At 43.0% G+C, this 18347-nt stretch overlaps 1 protein-coding gene across 8 annotated transcripts in view; it reads right to left on the minus strand.

Annotated features, from left to right (window-relative positions):
- Nucleotides 1-1132: 1132 nt before the first annotated feature.
- The window catches only part of mrtfab (myocardin related transcription factor Ab), a 42178-nt gene continuing 24963 nt past the window's right edge, over nt 1133-18347 (minus strand). For 4 of the 8 annotated variants that reach the window (XM_005448059.4, XM_005448060.4, XM_005448063.4 and 1 more), the window contains 17 exons: nt 17139-17204; nt 12500-12555; nt 12074-12149; nt 11340-11501; nt 9588-9751; nt 9330-9479; nt 9073-9141; nt 8363-8547; nt 7824-7992; nt 6394-6789; nt 5286-6287; nt 4976-5182; nt 4087-4179; nt 3550-3690; nt 3277-3369; nt 2736-2799; nt 1133-2650 (listed from right to left, as the gene is read on the minus strand). In XM_005448059.4, the coding sequence (XP_005448116.1) occupies nt 2103-2650; nt 2736-2799; nt 3277-3369; nt 3550-3690; nt 4087-4179; nt 4976-5182; nt 5286-6287; nt 6394-6789; nt 7824-7992; nt 8363-8547; nt 9073-9141; nt 9330-9479; nt 9588-9751; nt 11340-11501; nt 12074-12149; nt 12500-12555; nt 17139-17204 (3641 nt within the window). In that variant the 3' untranslated portion in view covers nt 1133-2102. Of the gene's footprint in view, nt 2651-2735; nt 2800-3276; nt 3370-3549; nt 3691-4086; nt 4180-4975; nt 5183-5285; nt 6288-6393; nt 6790-7823; nt 7993-8362; nt 8548-9072; nt 9142-9329; nt 9480-9587; nt 9752-11339; nt 11502-12073; nt 12150-12499; nt 12556-13651; nt 13890-17138; nt 17205-17312; nt 17428-18347 lie in introns of those variants that run through there. The other 4 variants (XM_005448064.4, XM_005448065.3, XM_019362807.2 and 1 more) reach the window with 4 other exon arrangements.

The following is an 18347-nucleotide window of genomic DNA, read 5'->3' on the forward strand; positions in this document are numbered from 1 at the left end:
TTGTTTATCTGCATGTGTTGCGGTTCCTGTGTGTGTGTGAGAGAGGATGAGATGACAAGGGACAAGGATCCCCTCGTATTGAGGGCGTCAAATGGGACGTTAGAGCCACAAGTTAAAGAGAAAAGAAAGAAGAAATGATGAAGGTTCAACTTATGGATGCTCCAGACTCCCAAATATCCTTGACCAAGATACTAACCCCTAGTTGCTCTCTGATGCATCCATCAGAATATGAATGTGTGTAAATTTTTGACAGAAAGTGCATACAAATGGAAAAAAGTGCTTGTATGAATGGGTGAATGGGGCAAGTTATATAGAGCACCTTAGCAGTATTATATATTTTCTATCATAATACAATATTTTATGTATTCTTTATATATAGTACAGGTGTAAAACACCTGAATTGTTGAACTGTTGGTACATAAATATAGTCTGACCCAGGGTACTTTGTATAAAAGTGACAAAACATATTTGTCAAAATTACACTGTACTCTAGTTGCTTTTTGTTATTGCCAATAATTTTACACCATTACTTGGCATTTTTGGTCTGCAGATCCATACATGCCACAGTTAAAGCCTTTAATAAACATATTTAAAGATTCAAAAACCTGCCGACTGTCCCACACAAATGATCTGTAGTGTTCCTTCAAAATAAACTGACCGAGATGATTAAAGTAAACTTTTCAGGTGGTTGAGAGAAGCCACGTTGTTGATCCGTTTAGGCAGGGGTGTGTTTTCATTCAGAAGCAGTTGTGGGGGAAATGCAGCTTGAAATTTGTGACAACTGGCACACAAAACCTTTATGTTGTAAAGTGAGGCTTTAAATGAGTGAGATAACTAGAACTCAATAAAATCCAGTTGAACGCGTCTTTCAGCACCAAACAAAGAACTGGTAAATGTGCTCAGGTCCTGTTTAGCACTACAGAAAATACAAGGGTAAGAAAATTTCTTGAAAATACCCTCCTGTTCCAGATGGCTGCAGCTTTCTTTATTCTTTGAACAACATCGCCCTCTTGTGGCTTTTAATTTCATTACCAGGATTACTGAAAGCACAAAGCTGAGATGAAATAAATGTGTATCTGTTCATGTGAAAAATCAAAAGGAAAAACAAACACATCTTTAGAGTTTTTTTTAATGGTATGTTTATTTTTTTTATTCTTTTTTTTCTTTAAAAAATGACAAGGTCCAAGTTCTCTTGGAAGCCCCGCCCTCCCCTCTGTTCCCCAGCCGGCTAGCTTGACTCTAAAGCAACCAGCAAAGAAAAATAGTCATATGGACAAATTGTAATATACACCCGATATACAGCAATACATAGTGGTCTACCATAATGTTACCAATAATACGCAACCTCCAATGAGGCTTCAATTCAAACTGTTGCCACTGATAAGGTTCATTTCAACAGCAACTCTCAACCAATGAAGGTTGTATCTTTGACTAGTGTGGGTGGGGTTTAGGTTGGCATGGTGAGGCCACAAGCAGCTGCCTTTTTTCTTTTTCTTTTTAAAAAAAAACAAAAACACAATCAGTGGCTCAGCTGACCATTGTAACATTAGGTGGCTTTCACTCAGCTGTTGACCTAAACACCCACCCTTTAAACCAATCAGATTCAGCATAAGTGCAAAGTTTAGGAGGCACTGACACACACTGCTATCTCTAGGAGCCCAGGAAAACATCGCAGACAGTCCCTACTCGCCTCTGATCTGTCCAGCTGTTTACTGAGGGTTGAAATGGGCTGAAAGCGGCCTGCAACTTTCGGCTGGTTTACTTAAACCTGGTTTTACTGCAGGTCGGGACACAGGAAATGGGATTTTATCTGTTTTGGTTCCCTGTAGAGTTAAAATTTTTACAAGTCCACCTCAGGTCCACCAAGTTGTTTCAATGAATTTAACACCACCTCACCTTGCATACAGCAACAGCCAGTGAAAGACAAGACAAACTGAGTAAATGTGTGAGAGTGTGTGTGTGTGCGCGTGCATGTGCCAGAGACCCCCCGCAGTGGTAGAGACAGCATAGAGTATGTGCATGAAATAAAGACGGAGCCTGTACACAGTGTGAGCGACCATGTGTTCATCTGTGTGCGTCTGCGTGAGGAGCTACAGACGTGGCTACCAGTGCAGCTGCAGGTCTGTATTGTCCAGAAAGTCGGCTGAGAACACGCTTTGCGGTGTGTGTGGTGCCAACGGAGCTAAACTCGTCCCTCCGTCTCCACTTCCTCGCCCTCCTCTATTGCCCTCGCCCCCTCCGCTTGCGCTCCCTACCATGTCCAACCAGTCCATGCTATCCAGGTTGGGGTCGCCAAAGTCCAGCCCCGTAGAATGAGGGGAGAAGCCCAGGTCAGACGTGTCCATGGGGGAGGGGGGGTGGTCCAGGATGCTGGGCGTGCTCAGCATCTGGCTGTGGAGGTCGTCGATCAGCGCCAGGCCGCCGTCGGACTCTATGCCCAGCAGCGGGGTGCCCGTCGTGCTCTCCAAGAAGTCCTCCAGACGCCCGCTGCCTGAGCAGGGCTCTCCCACCGAAGGCTCCGGGGAGATGAACGCCTCTGTGGGGGTGGGAGGAGACAGGTGGAGGGGGGATGGGGCAGTAGATGGAGAAGGTGGGTCAGAGTGGAGAGGGGGGAGGGAAGGGTCCGGGTTGGCCTTGAAGCCGGTGATTTCTGGGGGAGGACAGAGAAATAAAGGTCATTAAGATGTACCGACCTGTGATGTCTCTCTCACATTAAACTGAGATCTCATCCTTACCTCCACTTTTGAGCAGGATGTCAAACAGGTCGTCCATCTGCTGGCTGTTCAGGCCATTCTCTGGCTGTCAAACAGAAACACAGTATTCATTAGCCATCATGTAAACACAACACTGCTTTCTGTACTGTAACACAAACTCCAATAAATGAAACTTTATTATTTTTCTCTTACAGTTTCATTTTTATTAGGTCAGTGAATAACCGGTCAGGTGTAGATGCAAACTCTTTCACATTGGCTAAAGAATATTATTACTTGGCCCTAGCAACAGTGAGGTATCATGTACTTATTTAACATAAAAAACAGCAGCAAGTGTTCTTCACTGGAATGTTGCAGGGCGTGATTTCTTTTAGATAATTGGGTCTGATAGGATGACACTGATCTAGTCTACCACTACAGCCTAACGAACCCAACACCACTGCCACTCCTCTGCTAAAAACATTAGAGACAAAAAAAGTGAGAAGATGGAAAAAAGGAGTCGAGACAGGGAGAAAGATCAATACTGCAAGGCAGATGGAAAGAAAAGACATGCTGGAGGACATACTCTGGAGCGCTGAGAAGGAAGGGAGGTGTTGGGTTTAGGAGAGGGAGGGGTGAACAGTGTGTGTCGGTCGTAAGGTGGACACACCTCCTGTCTCTGTCAGCATGGTGCCATGAAGTGATGAAATGAGAAGAGAGAAGAAACAAGAAGACAAATTTAATGAACATGTGGAGAGAGCAGGACCACCATTAGAGATGACATGCTGAAGGTAACTCTGCCTGGAAGCAGAGGAGGGAGAGGAGGAGGAGAAGGAGGAGGTGCTGCTGGTGGCGTTACCTTGAGAGATGACATTAAGTTGTTTTGGCTTTCATTGTCTGAAATGTCGTCAAAGAAAGGCTGCAGGTTGGGTGGAGCGGTGACGGGCTGGCTGGGTTGTGGATCACTGTTGGTGTCTAAGTGCAGCCCCGCTTTTTGTCCCTAAGGGCAAAGAGTGGCACGTTTAGACCAGAAGGCACACTTGCATATGTTAATCACACAAGTCATTTTCTTGGATAAGATGCAGTTTTTTTAACATTTGTTAGTCCACAATCTAACTTGGATGATTTTACAGTGTGTCAGTGGCGACACCTTGTGGTAGGAAGCTGTTGCTGTTGTTGTCTTCAGGACTAAATTAGTAAACAGAGATCAATTCAACTCAGTGTACTGACATAGCGCCAACCCTCAGTAACAGTTGCCTGAGGGCGCTTTATGCTGTAAGGTTAAGACCCTACAATAATACAAATGAAATCAAGAAAAAAGTTAAGTAAAAATGTTGGGAAAGTTACAATCTACACCATGCTTACATGTTTCACTGAGAAAGAGTTTTTGCTGTACCTTTTTGCTTGGTTGGCTCACAGGCTCGGCTTCTGCCTGACCTTTTGATTGGCTGTCGGTGCTGGGCAGTTTACTTGGAGTTGAATTCAATCTCTGAAACGTTACAAGTACACAAACATTCATATTCTGTCAAACCATTTAATATTATGCGCTTCCCATATATAAGCAGTACATGCAGGACTAACCCTAACCTACTGAAGTGTATTTTTTATTTTATTATTTTGTCATCCATGGACAGTAAAGGTTGAAATACTACAGTAAGTCAGTGACATCTGGCAACTTCAGGTGACTATGGGTGGGGACAAAAGAAAACAAAAGAAGAAAACCCCCACAGGCGACATGAGATAAACTTCTTAACTTCAAGGGGCGTGACTGAAGGGACTACCAATCAGAGATCAGGATACCGCTGATTGACATATGACCTGGTAGTAAATATACCTAGGCAACAGGAGCCTGGAATGTCCCCTAGTGACCAGCTGTCAGCTTCAAAGCAACGTGTGATGAGCGACTCACTCAGAGTTTTGATGGAACTGAATTAACATAGTCAAAAAGACACTGCTGTTGTAGGCTACAGCTGGTGACAGTAGCTCTTGTTCTGCTCAGGAAGCTCTACGAGCTAAGACAAGAAATCTTAAGAAAACCCACAGCAGGTGGAGAGTGGGTACACATGCCACTACGACAAACGCACAAAGGCTGCAGAGTAATTGTAGAGCTAAGTTTACTCGCTACAGTTCAAAATAGGGGAGTTGGAGGAACTGACTGAAGGTGCAACTAATTATTTGCTACACAGTATATATTTATTATTTTTGTATAATGTACAAATAGTCTAATGTAGAGGGAAACGCTTAGCATTATTATCATTCTCATCAGAATACCATGTTCCTTGTACCTGCAGTGTGATGCGTCCATTGGTTTTGGCCAATGAGGACACTCCATTCTGTCCATCTGTGGTGTGACTGGTGAGAGCGATTAGGTAGTGGTTCCCATTGGTGTCTGTCACCAGTGTAGGTGTGCCATTGGCCTTAAGGAGGTCTAATGAGATGGCCTGAGTGTGCACTGGTGTGCCATTCTGTTGCTTGATGATGACTGGAGTCACCTGGAAACAGAAAAACGTTGCGCAAGCGTTTTATTTTATGCTATATACTCATAGTAAAGATTGCAGCGTGTGTGCTTTCAGTCTTTGAAGTTCACAGTATTACCTGTTGTGTTGTGGCTGCTGATGTCTGCTGTTTCTGCTGCTGCCTCTGTTGAGCTTTCAGCTGCTTCCTCTGCTGAGTTTGGCTTAGCGTGGGTTTCTGACTTGTCACCGTCTGGTTTTGGATCTGCAGCTGAACCTGCTTTAGCTGAACCTGGTTCTTCTGCTGAGCCTGCTGCTGCCCTTGGGTTTGCTTGAGCTGGTTTTGCTGTACTTGCTTCTGCTGGGCCAGTTTCTGCTGCGTTATCTTCTGCTGAGCCTGGAGCTGTTTCTGTTGGGTCTGCTGGAAGATGAGCTGCTGCAGCTGCTGCTGCTGTTGGATCAGGAGTTGAGCCTCTTTCTTTTGGTGCTGCTGTTTTTGAGGATTCGGTTTGGGTTCTGCAGCCTTCGTCGGCTGCGCCTGACTTTGTTGCTGTTTCGGTTGTGGTTGCTGTTTTTGTTGATCAGACTGTTGGAGCTGCAGCCGTTGAATCTGCTGCAGCCTGAGCAGAGTCTCCTGGGAGCACTGCATCGTCGGGACCTGCTTCTTTGACAGAGCCTCCTCTGTTACTCCCTCCATTCCTTCCTCTGGCTCTACCTCCTTTTTGACCTTCAACACGATGCCATTAGGGAGCGTAGGGGGCTGAATGGCTGAGGCTTTTATTAGAGTTTGGAGCTTAACCTCTGGGGATGTTTTGCTCTTATCGCTTCCTTCCCTCTTGACCACTATCCCACCTGCCATCTTGCCTTGCTCCAGCTGGGACCTGAGAGTCTCCACCAGCCTCTGCTTTTGCCTCAGCATCCTGGTGAGCTCCTCGATCTGTTTGTCCTTCTCCTGGAGCATCTGGTCTTTATCCATAGATGACGTGTCCATGGCTGCTCCGGGCTCGGGGGTTTGGACAGATGCAGGTGAGGACCTGGACAGACTGCATGAGCTCTGGATCTCATCTTTGACTGCGAGTGGAGAGACATTTGCTGGGTGCTTAGGAGAGGGGTGCAAGGTGAGCTGGGTCAGTGGAGAGCTCACCTGAAGGCACGCACACAAAAAAAGGAGAGGATGTTGTGAAAATGTCTGGGCAGACACAAACATGACAAAGTGCTTCTAACAATAACAAATGAAACATAAGTTTCACCATTTCTCCAAACATGTCTCCATTGCAGCTGGTCTCATCTGGACTCATTCCAGCTAATGACCTCTCCGACGGAGTCGGTGACACCGGAGGGCTCGAGCTGGTGCTGCCAAACCGCATCACCCGCCCTGGAACCGCCTGACCCAGTGAGGACAGAGACAACTTAAACCCACCCTCTACTGACTGGTGGTCAGAGGTGGAAGTTGTGGTGGGAGAAGATGTGGTGGTGCTAGCAGCTGACGTCGTGCCCTGCAAGCCGGACTGCAAAATACCATTCTTGGAAACAGTTGCGGTTCCCCCATTTTGTTCTTGGTAGTTACGGAGCCTCTCAATTAGGTCATTCTTGGTGCCTGAGACGGTCAAACCCCGCAATTTCAGTTCTTGTTTCAGCTCAGCAACCTGGAAGATGGAAACAAAAGTGGTATTCATAAAACAAACACTGACTCAAAGTGAGAATAGACTCAAATTTAAAATGCTCAGCTCAAAGGAACTTTATACAGCTGGACCTTTAAAGGGTGCGTAGGTGGTGATGTACTGATAAAAAAAGCCGTGTAAAAGTTTGCCTCGGACAAATTCAGACAAGTGAATCTTTAAAATGACACCCAACACCCAAATAAAATGACACATTATTTTAAAGCCAAAACACTAATGAGTGTGTGTAAACCATTCACACACACAGAACTGCATGCAAGTCAGGAGTAAAGATAGCAAAGATAAAGACCTCAACTCTTTCGCCCATAAAGACAACTCCCTTGTACCCTTAATAATGAGTTTTGGCACCTCAGTAAATATCAAAAAAGACGTGATTTGATTACCATCTGAATAGTTTCCAGCTTTTTCTCGCACAGACGGAGACGACACTCACTAACTCTGAATGCAAACCAGGTGATTTTGTTCTATAAGCAGGCTTGAAATATGATAGAAAGCACTCAGGGCAGAGAAGAGTTTCAAGGGTTACTCCTAGTAAGGTTTCAAGGCGTAAAGACAGAGTCTTAAAACGTAACTTTGTTGGCTTGTGGCTCAATGGGACTAATGATCACGTCTTTTATTCTCTGGCCGAGTGAGTTTAACTGTCTTTCTTAAGTTGGCTTTGCAGTGATGACAAAGCACAAACAATGCATGAAAAATGTATAATCGCATCTACACGTCTGTAGAGTGAACCACCATATGAGGGGTGTCTGCGCAGATCTAATCCTGACAGCTTAGTCTGCTGCAGACTTTCAAAGATTTCCCTTTTAGAAAGGACCAAAATCAGAGCTCTATTTTAAAATGGGCAGGATCAACAACTGTCTTAGTTTGGGGTCGTTTTGCTGAGCACAAACTTAGATCTTTGATTTAAATTACCCAACAAAAGTTGGCGCTACTTTAATAAGCCACAACAATGTGTGGAGTAATGATCTCATAAGTTTGTTTTTGGGTCCTGAGTTAATTACTTTGAACTCGTCCAGGTTGGCTGGCAGAGTGGCTGGTTTGGCTCCTCCCACTGTGGTTTGGCTGTGACGGGCTGTCCCCGTTTGACTCGAGGAAGCTGTGGTGGTTGTTGTGTGAACGGTACGGGAGGGGGAAGGGCCAGAGTTGGTCGTGGGAGGCTCCGTTTGTGGCCTGAAGGAAGACAAATAACAAAGTTGTAATAAAGATTATCGAGCATGTTTTTCTCTGTTGCAGACCACAGGGGAAATTATGATAAGAGATCAGCTCAAAAGATTAAATGTAGTTGTGAATTTCAAAATAGGTTTTCTAGAATTTTAGAAACGAAACATCGAAGTTTTATATTAACCATAAAATATACTCAAAGTAAAAAGGAAGAAAAACACAAACTGTAAAGCTACACTGCAACTACTAGCTTAATGCAGGAAAAAAGATAAGGGTGTTGAACTTGTTGACTCTCGGCAAAAACCCACAGCAATTACTCATCCTCGCTTCCAAACCATACGCACACATACGCAAAACCCTACCGTGGTTCGACACTCACTTGGGAGGGGCGGGCAGGATGGTGTGGTAGTTGTAGTGCTGCTGCTGCTGACTGAGAATCTGCAGCTGCAGGAAGAGCTGCTGCTGCTGGAGCAGCTTCGCGTAAGACGAATCCATCTGAGGCGGACGCTCCTTGTCTGCCTTCTGGTCGGGGGGGATGTACTGATGGTACTTCAGCTTCTTCACCTTCATGCGGCAGGAGGCAAAAGTTTAAGAGACAGACATGTGTGAAGTGCATGGGCATTCTGTACATGTAGGTCAAACGATGCATACTAATAAAAACTTAACTGAAGTAAAAGCTAACACACTTCCAGTTAAGAAAAGCAAGTATATATTTCTGATGTGCTGAGGCCACTGTGGCTGCATAAAATGGTATCTCTTCCTCTTTTACAAGCATTTCTCCTCAGTATGATTGTAAAATGTCAGAAAAAAAACACTGAGGTTAGAGAGAAGCCCCTGCTCTATGATTTAATAGAGACGACGCAAAAACCACAAAGAAGACTTTTATTGGCTCTTTCAAATCTAAGAAGTAACTTTTAATATTTGTCGCTCAGCTGTGGGAGCAGTGAGCCTTAAAGTCTTAAAATCTTTACTGCAGTCAAGATGTCGTCAAAGAACAGCCTTTACCTGGTGACTGGTCGCAATATAAATTGGCCATAAATCATGTGTCAGGGTGTGAGTTAAAATGAAAGCAAAACAAAGACCTCTGACCTTTGGTTTGCTGTCCTTTGCTTTCTTAGATCTCTGTGGAGGGCGGTCTGAACTCGTCTTGGCCTGAGACTGCAGTAAGAGAACCAGGAGAAATGGGGTAGGGGGTGGGGTATGAGGAAGGAAATGAAAAGATGAGGAGGGGGTTTTAGTGAGCTACAGCATTCCCATAAATAGAGATTAAGGTCAGAATTATTTTTAAGTCATGAAAATCAACAGGAAGTTTGAGGGAGAGCCGTCTGAAAGAACGTTCGGCGCACCTTGACCTGGCCGGCAGAATGGCGGGAGGATCCCGAGGTCACCGTTGTCCCATTTGTAATTTTAGGTAAAGGGGACGAATCGGACCCATTCAACAAGGGAGGGGGCGGCGGAGGTGGTGGTGGAGGTGGAGCAGGAGGCTGTGTGAGAAACTGGTGAGATGAGATCACTGTGGTTAATTGCATGATCCTGCTGAAAAACACTCGCTTTTGTTTCACTAACTGCTCTGTCCAGTTCTTTCTGTTCCGCCTCGGTAATACCTGTGTGGGGGAGAGGTCTCCGTTCTGGGTGAGCACATCTGAGGGGGAGACCTGAGGGACAGCGCTCAGGGGAGAGTCCTGATTGGTTAGCTGGTCAGGTGACAGAGCATCACTGCTGTCTTCGTCCAAAGATGAGCTCTCTCCTCCGTTTCCCTTTGGAGAATCTGTGACAGTGCAGAAACGTTCACACATTTAATGAAACCACAATTTAATGGTGGCGTCTTCTGGTGTACAGGATCAACGATGTGAAAAGGGTTGGCGTTCTCTGGAATTTCCAGAGCTGCTGGGAATAAAAGGAAAGGGCAGCTTAATTCCCAGCTTCCCCTGCAATTTTAACAGTCAAATAAAGTTTCTCTAAAGTTAGTCACCGCTCTTTAGCAATCGGCACTAAGCAATTTTAGAGAAGTTACAACACCGCGTGCCGTGTCTCATGTTTCAAAACAGTGCCATGTCCAAACAAAGCTTCTGAGTCACTTCTGTTTCAGAGCTGCTAGTTTTGTTTACACACTCACCTGACTGTAAATACGTGAATGGTGTAACTGCTCAGGTGTTCAGTCTGAACGGAAATTAAACTATAGAGGTGGCGCAACTGCACACCAAGTCACAGGTACAATAGCACCGCGAACAGTGGGAGTGGACATGTTTGAACTTGTATTCATCACATGCCTGAGGCGCAGCCTGAATTCACCTTAACCTGTCCACTGTCCTGTATTTACAAGTCTTGCTAATTCCTGCAGGTACGCTAGTGAGTGTTGGACGTTGTGCAATTGTGTGTGTGTGTGTACATCTCTGAACCAAAACACTTGGTTGTGTCACAAATATACAAGATTGCTCAATTTTTCTTGTAAACACTAGCCTGTGGCACCTTTTCAAATTCTTCATTCCATTTTTTGAGGCGAGTCCGACAAAATTTCATCACAGGTACAAATTTTTACATACAGAGATTGCAACATTGTATTACCAGCAGGATGATGGAATGATCAAGAAATACAAAGAATGAACAGTTTAAAAAAAATACAGATCTTATTGATCGCTGTAGATGTGACAGTGTTGTGTGGGCCTACCCATTAAGGAGACGCTAGCCTTCATGCAGACATAAATAAATGCAGTGCGATCGTTAACGTGAGATAAGATTTAACTTTTCAATTCATTTACTTGGAAAACTTGTGTATTTCAAAGTTTTAAGCATCTACTGATAATGAGCACAAATCCTGCACCAGTTATCATTTCTCAGAAATTCTCAGAAACAGACTGGGAATCGCTCTTCTTTAACGACTTAAACACTGATTTTCTGGTAACAAACAAAAGCGTTTGAGAATATAAATGAACTGAAATGATATTTATTAGTAAAAAGTAAATGAGAGTGAGATCAATATAAATAAAGCGATAAACCAAAGAATTGTGTTATACTTTTCATATAATGCTCATTTATTTTCACTCATTTTCACTCGTTTTCACTTCATCTCAGTGTGAGTCATTACTGTACTTTACTGTCATTTAAGGTCACCCCTTTTCCTTTTCCTGCTCTCAGTTTAACTGCGGGTGCACGTTCTGACACACGGGAAGTGCAGCAGATGAGACACAGGTGAAACGACAATAACGTTGACGAAGTTGAGTAATCGCAGGTGCAATTAAACCTTCCCAACGACTCTTAAACTTGGGATTATGTTAAAAAGAAAGAGCAAGGCTGTCCATGAAGACATTTTCTGTTGGTGTCCCTGGACTGAGACGTGTACAGGTGAACGTTCTTACCTAGGAGTGAATGCTGCAGATGGCAGTTAACAGACAGGATGTTCTTGTGGACCAGCTCGATGGGACCCGGTCTGTGAGAGATTTTGTCATTGAGGTCGTCGGCCAGTCGTGCTCTCTTCAGCTGCAGCTGCTTAGCCTGCAGAGACGGCTCTGCCGACGTCTCTGCAGAGGGCACAGCAGGCCGTTATGGATACATGTCCATTTATTTATCAAGTGATTCACACACGTATAATCCTCTGTGGATCTGTTCCAAATGTTACAACAGGTTTTAGCCTATTTTAACACTTTCTCGATTTGACTTCAACCTAATTTAAAAGAAACTAAACCAACAGTCAAACCAGCTGCTTCAAAAAAAATCATAACAAAAACAACGCTTTAAACCACAAACACATACATAACATTAAAATTAATGTGAAAATGTGAAGATAAGCACCTCGCCTCATGAAGACAACATGCCGAAACACATTTTATAAAAGAGTTTTCACAGCGCCCGAATCGAGCTACCGAGTTTTAAGGCGCAGAAGCAATACCGTCAAAGAACACGGAATTGCTTCAAGCAGAAATATGAAGGAGGAACTATACATTAACCTCATCATAAAGATTTGGTTCTGGTTTTGTTTACCGTATGCTTCCTATTCAAGAAGGCCTGGGTATTTTACAAAGCTTAAAATTTGACTTTTTACAACACTGGCGCTGGCTGATTTAAAAAAACAAAACAAATAAAAAACACGCACCCTCCAGAATGTGCATCCTGACCAGCTCCGAGCGCTCAGGACGACTCCGGATCTTCCTCTTTAGGTAGTCTTCAGTCTGGGAAGAAAACGAGATGCCAAAGTCACATGAACTCCAAATTGCTACAACACCATAAAATACTATTCTGATAGTTTTAATATGCTTTCGTTTCCATGTCTCTCTGATTAACCTGTGAAGTCGCTTGTTTTCATTATTTCCTGGCTCTACAGCTCACAACAATTTTGCAGAAACCTCAACTAACCAGAAATTATCTGTACGATAACCCAACTACAACCAATCTGTATCCGTGGCGTCCAAGCCTTCAATTTGTTAGGTTCTTGTGGGGTTTTTTTGTTTGTTTGTTTTTTTGCCTCTCTAAAGAAAATCCACCGAGACTGCAGGAGACTCATTGTTCTTATGGCTCTCACCCTTGCTCGCTCCAGACTCCTCCGCTGTTCGTGAAAGGCTGCTGGGCTCTTCAGTGCTGCATGGAGAGGGAGGGGGGACAGTAGGAGAAACAAAAAGCCAAGATTAATGCAGTTTAGACAGACTGTGAAGGAAGTCGTGATGTTCCTTTCAGCAAGCAAAAATGTGAGAACCTGTACGGCTACAGTCAAAGACAGACTCAAAGCAGAAGTAGCTTCTGGCAGAGAAGGTCAGGAGTGCTATTCTAAACCACACACTCTGATGACAACTCAGTAGGCAGATCAGCCTCTGCTGCTTCGTGTGGTGCACATCCACCTCAGTTATCACCGAGAAAACCGTTACTGCCAGCGTTTCCTCGGCCTTTTACTACGTTTGTCACATCAGTTGTGTTACGTTTATTCTCGCTGCAACTCAAACACCAAGGCAGCTGCAGGAAGTGTCGCGATGTGGTCAGTGGTAGTGAAGTAGTTTAGATGAGCTTGATTTAATGGAACAATATGACTAAAACCATGAAAGCAAACTGTACCAAACATTCACTCAGCAGTTTCATTAACCTAAATGAGAACACACTGCTCATTATTCAGCAAGAGTTTTCCACGTATTCCAAAGTTTCCAAACGTTCTTTCTCATACTTTGAACTGACGTTAGACACTTTTGGACACTTTCAGCTTTGTCGTGATCTGTGATTTAGAATTACACACTGTTAAAAAGGGAATACAAACACTAATAAAGATTACAGTTTACATATAGCCCAGCTTCATTATACTTTTATTGGTATTTTACACAGAAACGTGCTGCAGATTGTGGTGCGTTCTAAGATTTTTCATGAAGAAAAGTAAGTCTAAAGAAACAGCATTTCAGAGGTCAAACTATCTGCAATAAGTCTGGCAGATGGACTGTAGCTGAGGGACATCAATTCTTGATGAACAGAGTCTGGAGTGGCTCTTTAAAAAGGAGCGAGCTGGCAGAAGAGAGACTGATGAATAGAGTGCAGCACACCCAGCGAAAGTCTAGATTCATCACTTCATTGCTCAGCCATGACCAGTGTATGGGGTGGGGGAGCGAACGTCTATGCAGTATTTTTGTAAGAGGGAAATGCATAAAAGCAATTTCAGCTGGCTAAAACTGTGTAAAAAGAAAAAAATCTGTATTACCTTTGAGGTGAAAGAGGTGGTCAACATGAAAAATGAGTCCAAAGCGTCATATATTTTGCATTTTATCTTACACTTTTATAATTATTCAGTTTGCAGAAAGGTCCAGTGCAAGGAAACAAAACGTTTTACAGTCCATCTCCCATCACAGATGTTTTGAGCCTAGAAGATCATTTCTATCCAAAAAACAAAGCGCTAGACATCAAACTCTATTTAACCACAAATGTAAAGTCGAGGTTTTAGAAAAGCTCAACGGACAAAGGGAGATGCCCGCTCCGTTTTTGGGGAAGGATATTCGGAGGACAGCGGCAGTTATAATGATGTAAGATAGCGATCGTCTGATTGGTCAAGAGTTGGTGAAATCCCTGCCAAGGGTTTTTGAGATAGGACATTCTGGCTACAGCAGGGCGTCAACTGTATGTGCACCACAGATGACTGGGTGGGGGTCGGAAGCATTCCTCGTGTCACAACCCCTGGCGTTCAAAGAATACCAGTTGTAATATGACCAACGAGTGGTCTGGATCACAATAATAACACCACAAGGACAAACCGGGGCCATAAACTACTTAAACACTGATTAACTGCTTCAATATGATGTTCAATGAAAACAATATTTCCTTGCGTATGGGGAAGGGAAGGCTGGGCTGGTTTTATTTTAATCATATCAGACTCGTACTGGCATTCATTGGAAAATAAATGTTAGGTTATGACCTTGTTCACCAAATGCATAAAAGAATGGACAATGAGTCTGTTGGCCTGTGAGTCCTTACGTTATTGTGTGGACATGGCTCTGTATCAGAGGTGTGCAATTGGTTTTCCCAACAGTAAGCTATGATGACATAAAATTAATAGTGACCAGAGTTCAGCTTATTGGTGCGGCCCTCCACACCAGTCCGTTTCTCATGTATCCCCCCTGCAGTTTAAACCTTCTATTTGCAAGAGACAGCCAATCAGAAGAAAGATGGCTTAAACGGAAAGAGAAAAGACCCAAAGCAGCTAGTTTTTATGATGTGTAAATGATCACTGAATATGTAATCTATAACTGGATATACTCAAACATTAAAAGAACTGGAAACACCAAAACACGTACACACCAATAGAACAAGCAGCAAGTTAAACTCCCAAAACGAGCTACTGGATCAACAGTTCTTCTTTCACAATATTGCTCCTGAAGCACATTTAAATTGAAACTTCATGGGGAAGAAAACACTAAGTTATTTGAACATGCCAGGAGGAAGTGAAAACTTTCGGCTAAAAAACAGCATTTTCAAGCCTATTCTTATAGCTGGGCACATAATACTGTTCAGAACTTTCCCCCCCTGGAACACCACAACCTCCCTGACCCCATTATCTACAGTTTCACTATAAAAACATTGGTGTTTTTTTCACACATAGCCCAGTTTTTCATACAGTGGATCAACAAAATATGTCAATGCTACAAAACTATAGATTTGTTGGCATTCTTAAATGACAATTAACTGACGTTTGCTCAAAGCTGGACAGTCAAGGTCTGTGCTCAGGAACCTCGCCAAAGTGTTTGAAAGTGGAAAGTTATTCATTCACACCACCTTCAGATGCAAAACCAGTGTGAGGATTTGATACCACAGGAGGAACTGACCCTACTTCAGCACTCAGACATAAAAGTCTTTTTTTAGTAGCAGAAAACACAGCACAAAGGACATTTAAATGTAAGAATTAGAGAACTGACAGAAAACACCTGATCATTTATGTCACCTTTGAAGGTTCTATGTTAACTAAAACGAACCATGTGGTGACACTGTAAGTGAAATTTTCAGATTTTTTTTTATGTTTCAAAAATCCAGCAAATAACAGTAATTAGAGAGTCATTAATAAATATAAAGACTATTTTTTCCTTGCTGAAAAGTGTTCAGGGTGTGGCAGCAATGTGGAACTACTTGGCAAAATTTATTCCTGTCAACAAGATACAGTTACAGTGAAAATCGATCGAAGATGAAGCGAGAAGTGAAGAGAGCGGTTCATATGATCTTTACTGAACTATAACACAACAGCGGACCTGATGACTGAACAACCTTCGCCCCATCTTTCTGCATCTCGGGGAAACAATTTAAAAGAGGATTTCTGTAGTCAACAAAGTCATCGACTTGGGAGCAATCTAAAATCTCATTTAAACCCACAGCTATACTTTTTTTTTCTCTAGGAATCTCCACAGAGGAGTAGCTGGAAAGCGAAATAGTCAATCCAAACATGTTGATCCTAAATCTGCAACAATCTGGCACGAGGCCTGTTGCAGAAAAGAGGGCACAGAGCGATTTACTGGACTCCTTAAATGGTTCACTGGAAGGCTCCGTGCTGCCCACCAAAACAAACCCTCAGTCATCACTTTATGGTACTCTTATGTATCTAACCTTTAAACTCTTATGCAAACTGAATGTGCAGCACTGTGGGCTGACAGCAGCTTGCATGGTGTATCTTTTCAATCGCATCTGCTTTTGTCAAAAACAAAAACCAAAATATGACAACAGGTGTGCCACATGTTACCATCCATTCACAGTTACTTGTTTCCCTGATACCCTTCTTAACACACAGCTAGCATAATCTGCACATCAAAGTTTGTATGTCTGAACAGGCCTATCGGGCAATCTAACAGGTATTCAGTCTCCATTTGAAAATCAATTACTCAATTACAATGAATTTTGGCTACCATGTCTACAGTATGAGGCCGAACACTCTCTTGCACACTTGTAATTCAAACCAAAAGTCTTCTTGGAAAAACAGAAAAAGCAGAGTGCTTTCGGTTCTACACAGAAACAGAGGGAAACATTTAAAACTATATTTCTGACTCTTGTGATGTGAGGAACCCTGAAACAGGAAGTGGATAGACATAAAGAGGAAGCTGCCGTATTTGATAACACAAAGTGGGGCAAAGACACAGCTAAATATGACACTTGCAGAACACACATACTCATACTGATAGTGCCGATAAGAGCCGACATTTTCAGCAAAAAACAAGAAACGACATTCCAGACCTTCACAATATCACCCATCATATGACAGCATATAGAGCACAGACTGACTGACACTATTTACCAACACATCCAGGTTCTGTTGTTGATAACCAATGTGTCAGCATAAGCTCCACTCAGGATGTGAATTAAATGACATTCCACATATACGTGAGTATCATGTAGCGTCTAGCATCTAGCGACCTTGTTAGTGTGTGTGACAGGTTAAGATTTGGTGTGTAATCCTGAAACAGGAAAGGGTTAGCAGTTTGACCTCAGCTCACAGCCAAAGCTCCTGTTTTCTGCTCGAGTTTTTAAAAACGAGACGATACTGAACTGTTCTAAAAAATAAAGAAGTGCTGTCTTTGGGTAAAACTCGATCAGTTGAGAGTCTCAAACCACACTTAAAGTCAAACTACCGTACATTGATGATGTATACTTTGGTAAATGAGCTTTAATAAAAGAAAAAAGCAAAAAAGCAAGTAAAACACACTCAGCAGACTTACGTGGCATGATCCCTTGGCTGACCAGCTCCTCTCGTGTGCGTCTCTGCTGAAGTTTGAGCTGGAGGACTGCATGGAGACACAGGAGGTAAGAGGAGAAAGAAGAGAAGACAGTCAGTGACGGCCGGCGAGATTAAGAAACTGCAGCGGTGAAGCTCTGTCCCCGTAAAGCCTTACAATCAGCAACAGATCCACAATATTTAGGTAAATAAGCACATAAAGGAACATATATGACTGTCACGATGAGGACCTTTACTCTGTGGCAACCGGTTCATTCTCCAGTTTCCCTGTCTCGCATGCATCTTTTTTTCTTTTTCTGAAGTTAAAGGAGGCGGGTACAAGGTGGGTGGGTGTGTAGCGCACTTCCTGTTTCTGAGCACAGATGTGTGAAAAAGCAGCAACCATCCGTCAACCATCCGAGTGAGAGAGACAGAAAACTAAGGCATAATGCTGCTATAAGAAATTAAAGAAAAAATTAAAAGAAATGAAAAAATAAAAGCTCAGATTTGAAACAAAATAACTTTTTTTTTTAAATGGGCCGATTGCATCGTCATTTCAAAACAGGAAGCTCTTGTTACATAATGGAGAGGCAGGGTGGGGGAGAACTGTAAGGAACACAATGCTGGACAGAAAGAGTTGGACATTTCTACAAAAATAAAATGTCAGTTGTTGGGTGCTGTGTGGCACAGTCCTCCTCATCCTGATACTTTTTAAAGTTTTAACGAACCCAGAAAGTCTGGCGTCTTCTTAGTAACCGGATATTAAATTAGAAACGAGCTGGCTATCGTTTAAACAAAGCAAAGCAAAGACACAAATATAACAAACTAACAATTACATATAGACAACAGCAAGGTCGTGCAGCATTTCATCATTGGTGCAGCATTGGCTTCATTGCAACACAACAGCAATTTAGGGAAGTGACCTGGACTATTTAGTCAACCATCACATCATACAAACCATGAAAAATAAGACACCCAGAATGGCTGCAGACATTTGTGTGTAATGATTTTTTTTAGCTTGTTAAGTAAGTGACAGTATTTCCATTTCATTGTTTGTCTTTTATTTCCAAGATATTAACAGTATCAGAAGAGGAGAAGTATGTTGTTATACCAACTAACTTCACTACTGATGTAAACATTCAGCTGACGCTCCTGCTCAACTTCTCCCAGCGATCCTTGCAGAAGGGCTACGTATCTATTTGTGTGTGTATGT

Source organism: Oreochromis niloticus, linkage group LG8 (genome assembly GCF_001858045.2).
Source record: "Oreochromis niloticus isolate F11D_XX linkage group LG8, O_niloticus_UMD_NMBU, whole genome shotgun sequence".
NCBI classification, from domain to species: domain Eukaryota; kingdom Metazoa; phylum Chordata; class Actinopteri; order Cichliformes; family Cichlidae; genus Oreochromis; species Oreochromis niloticus.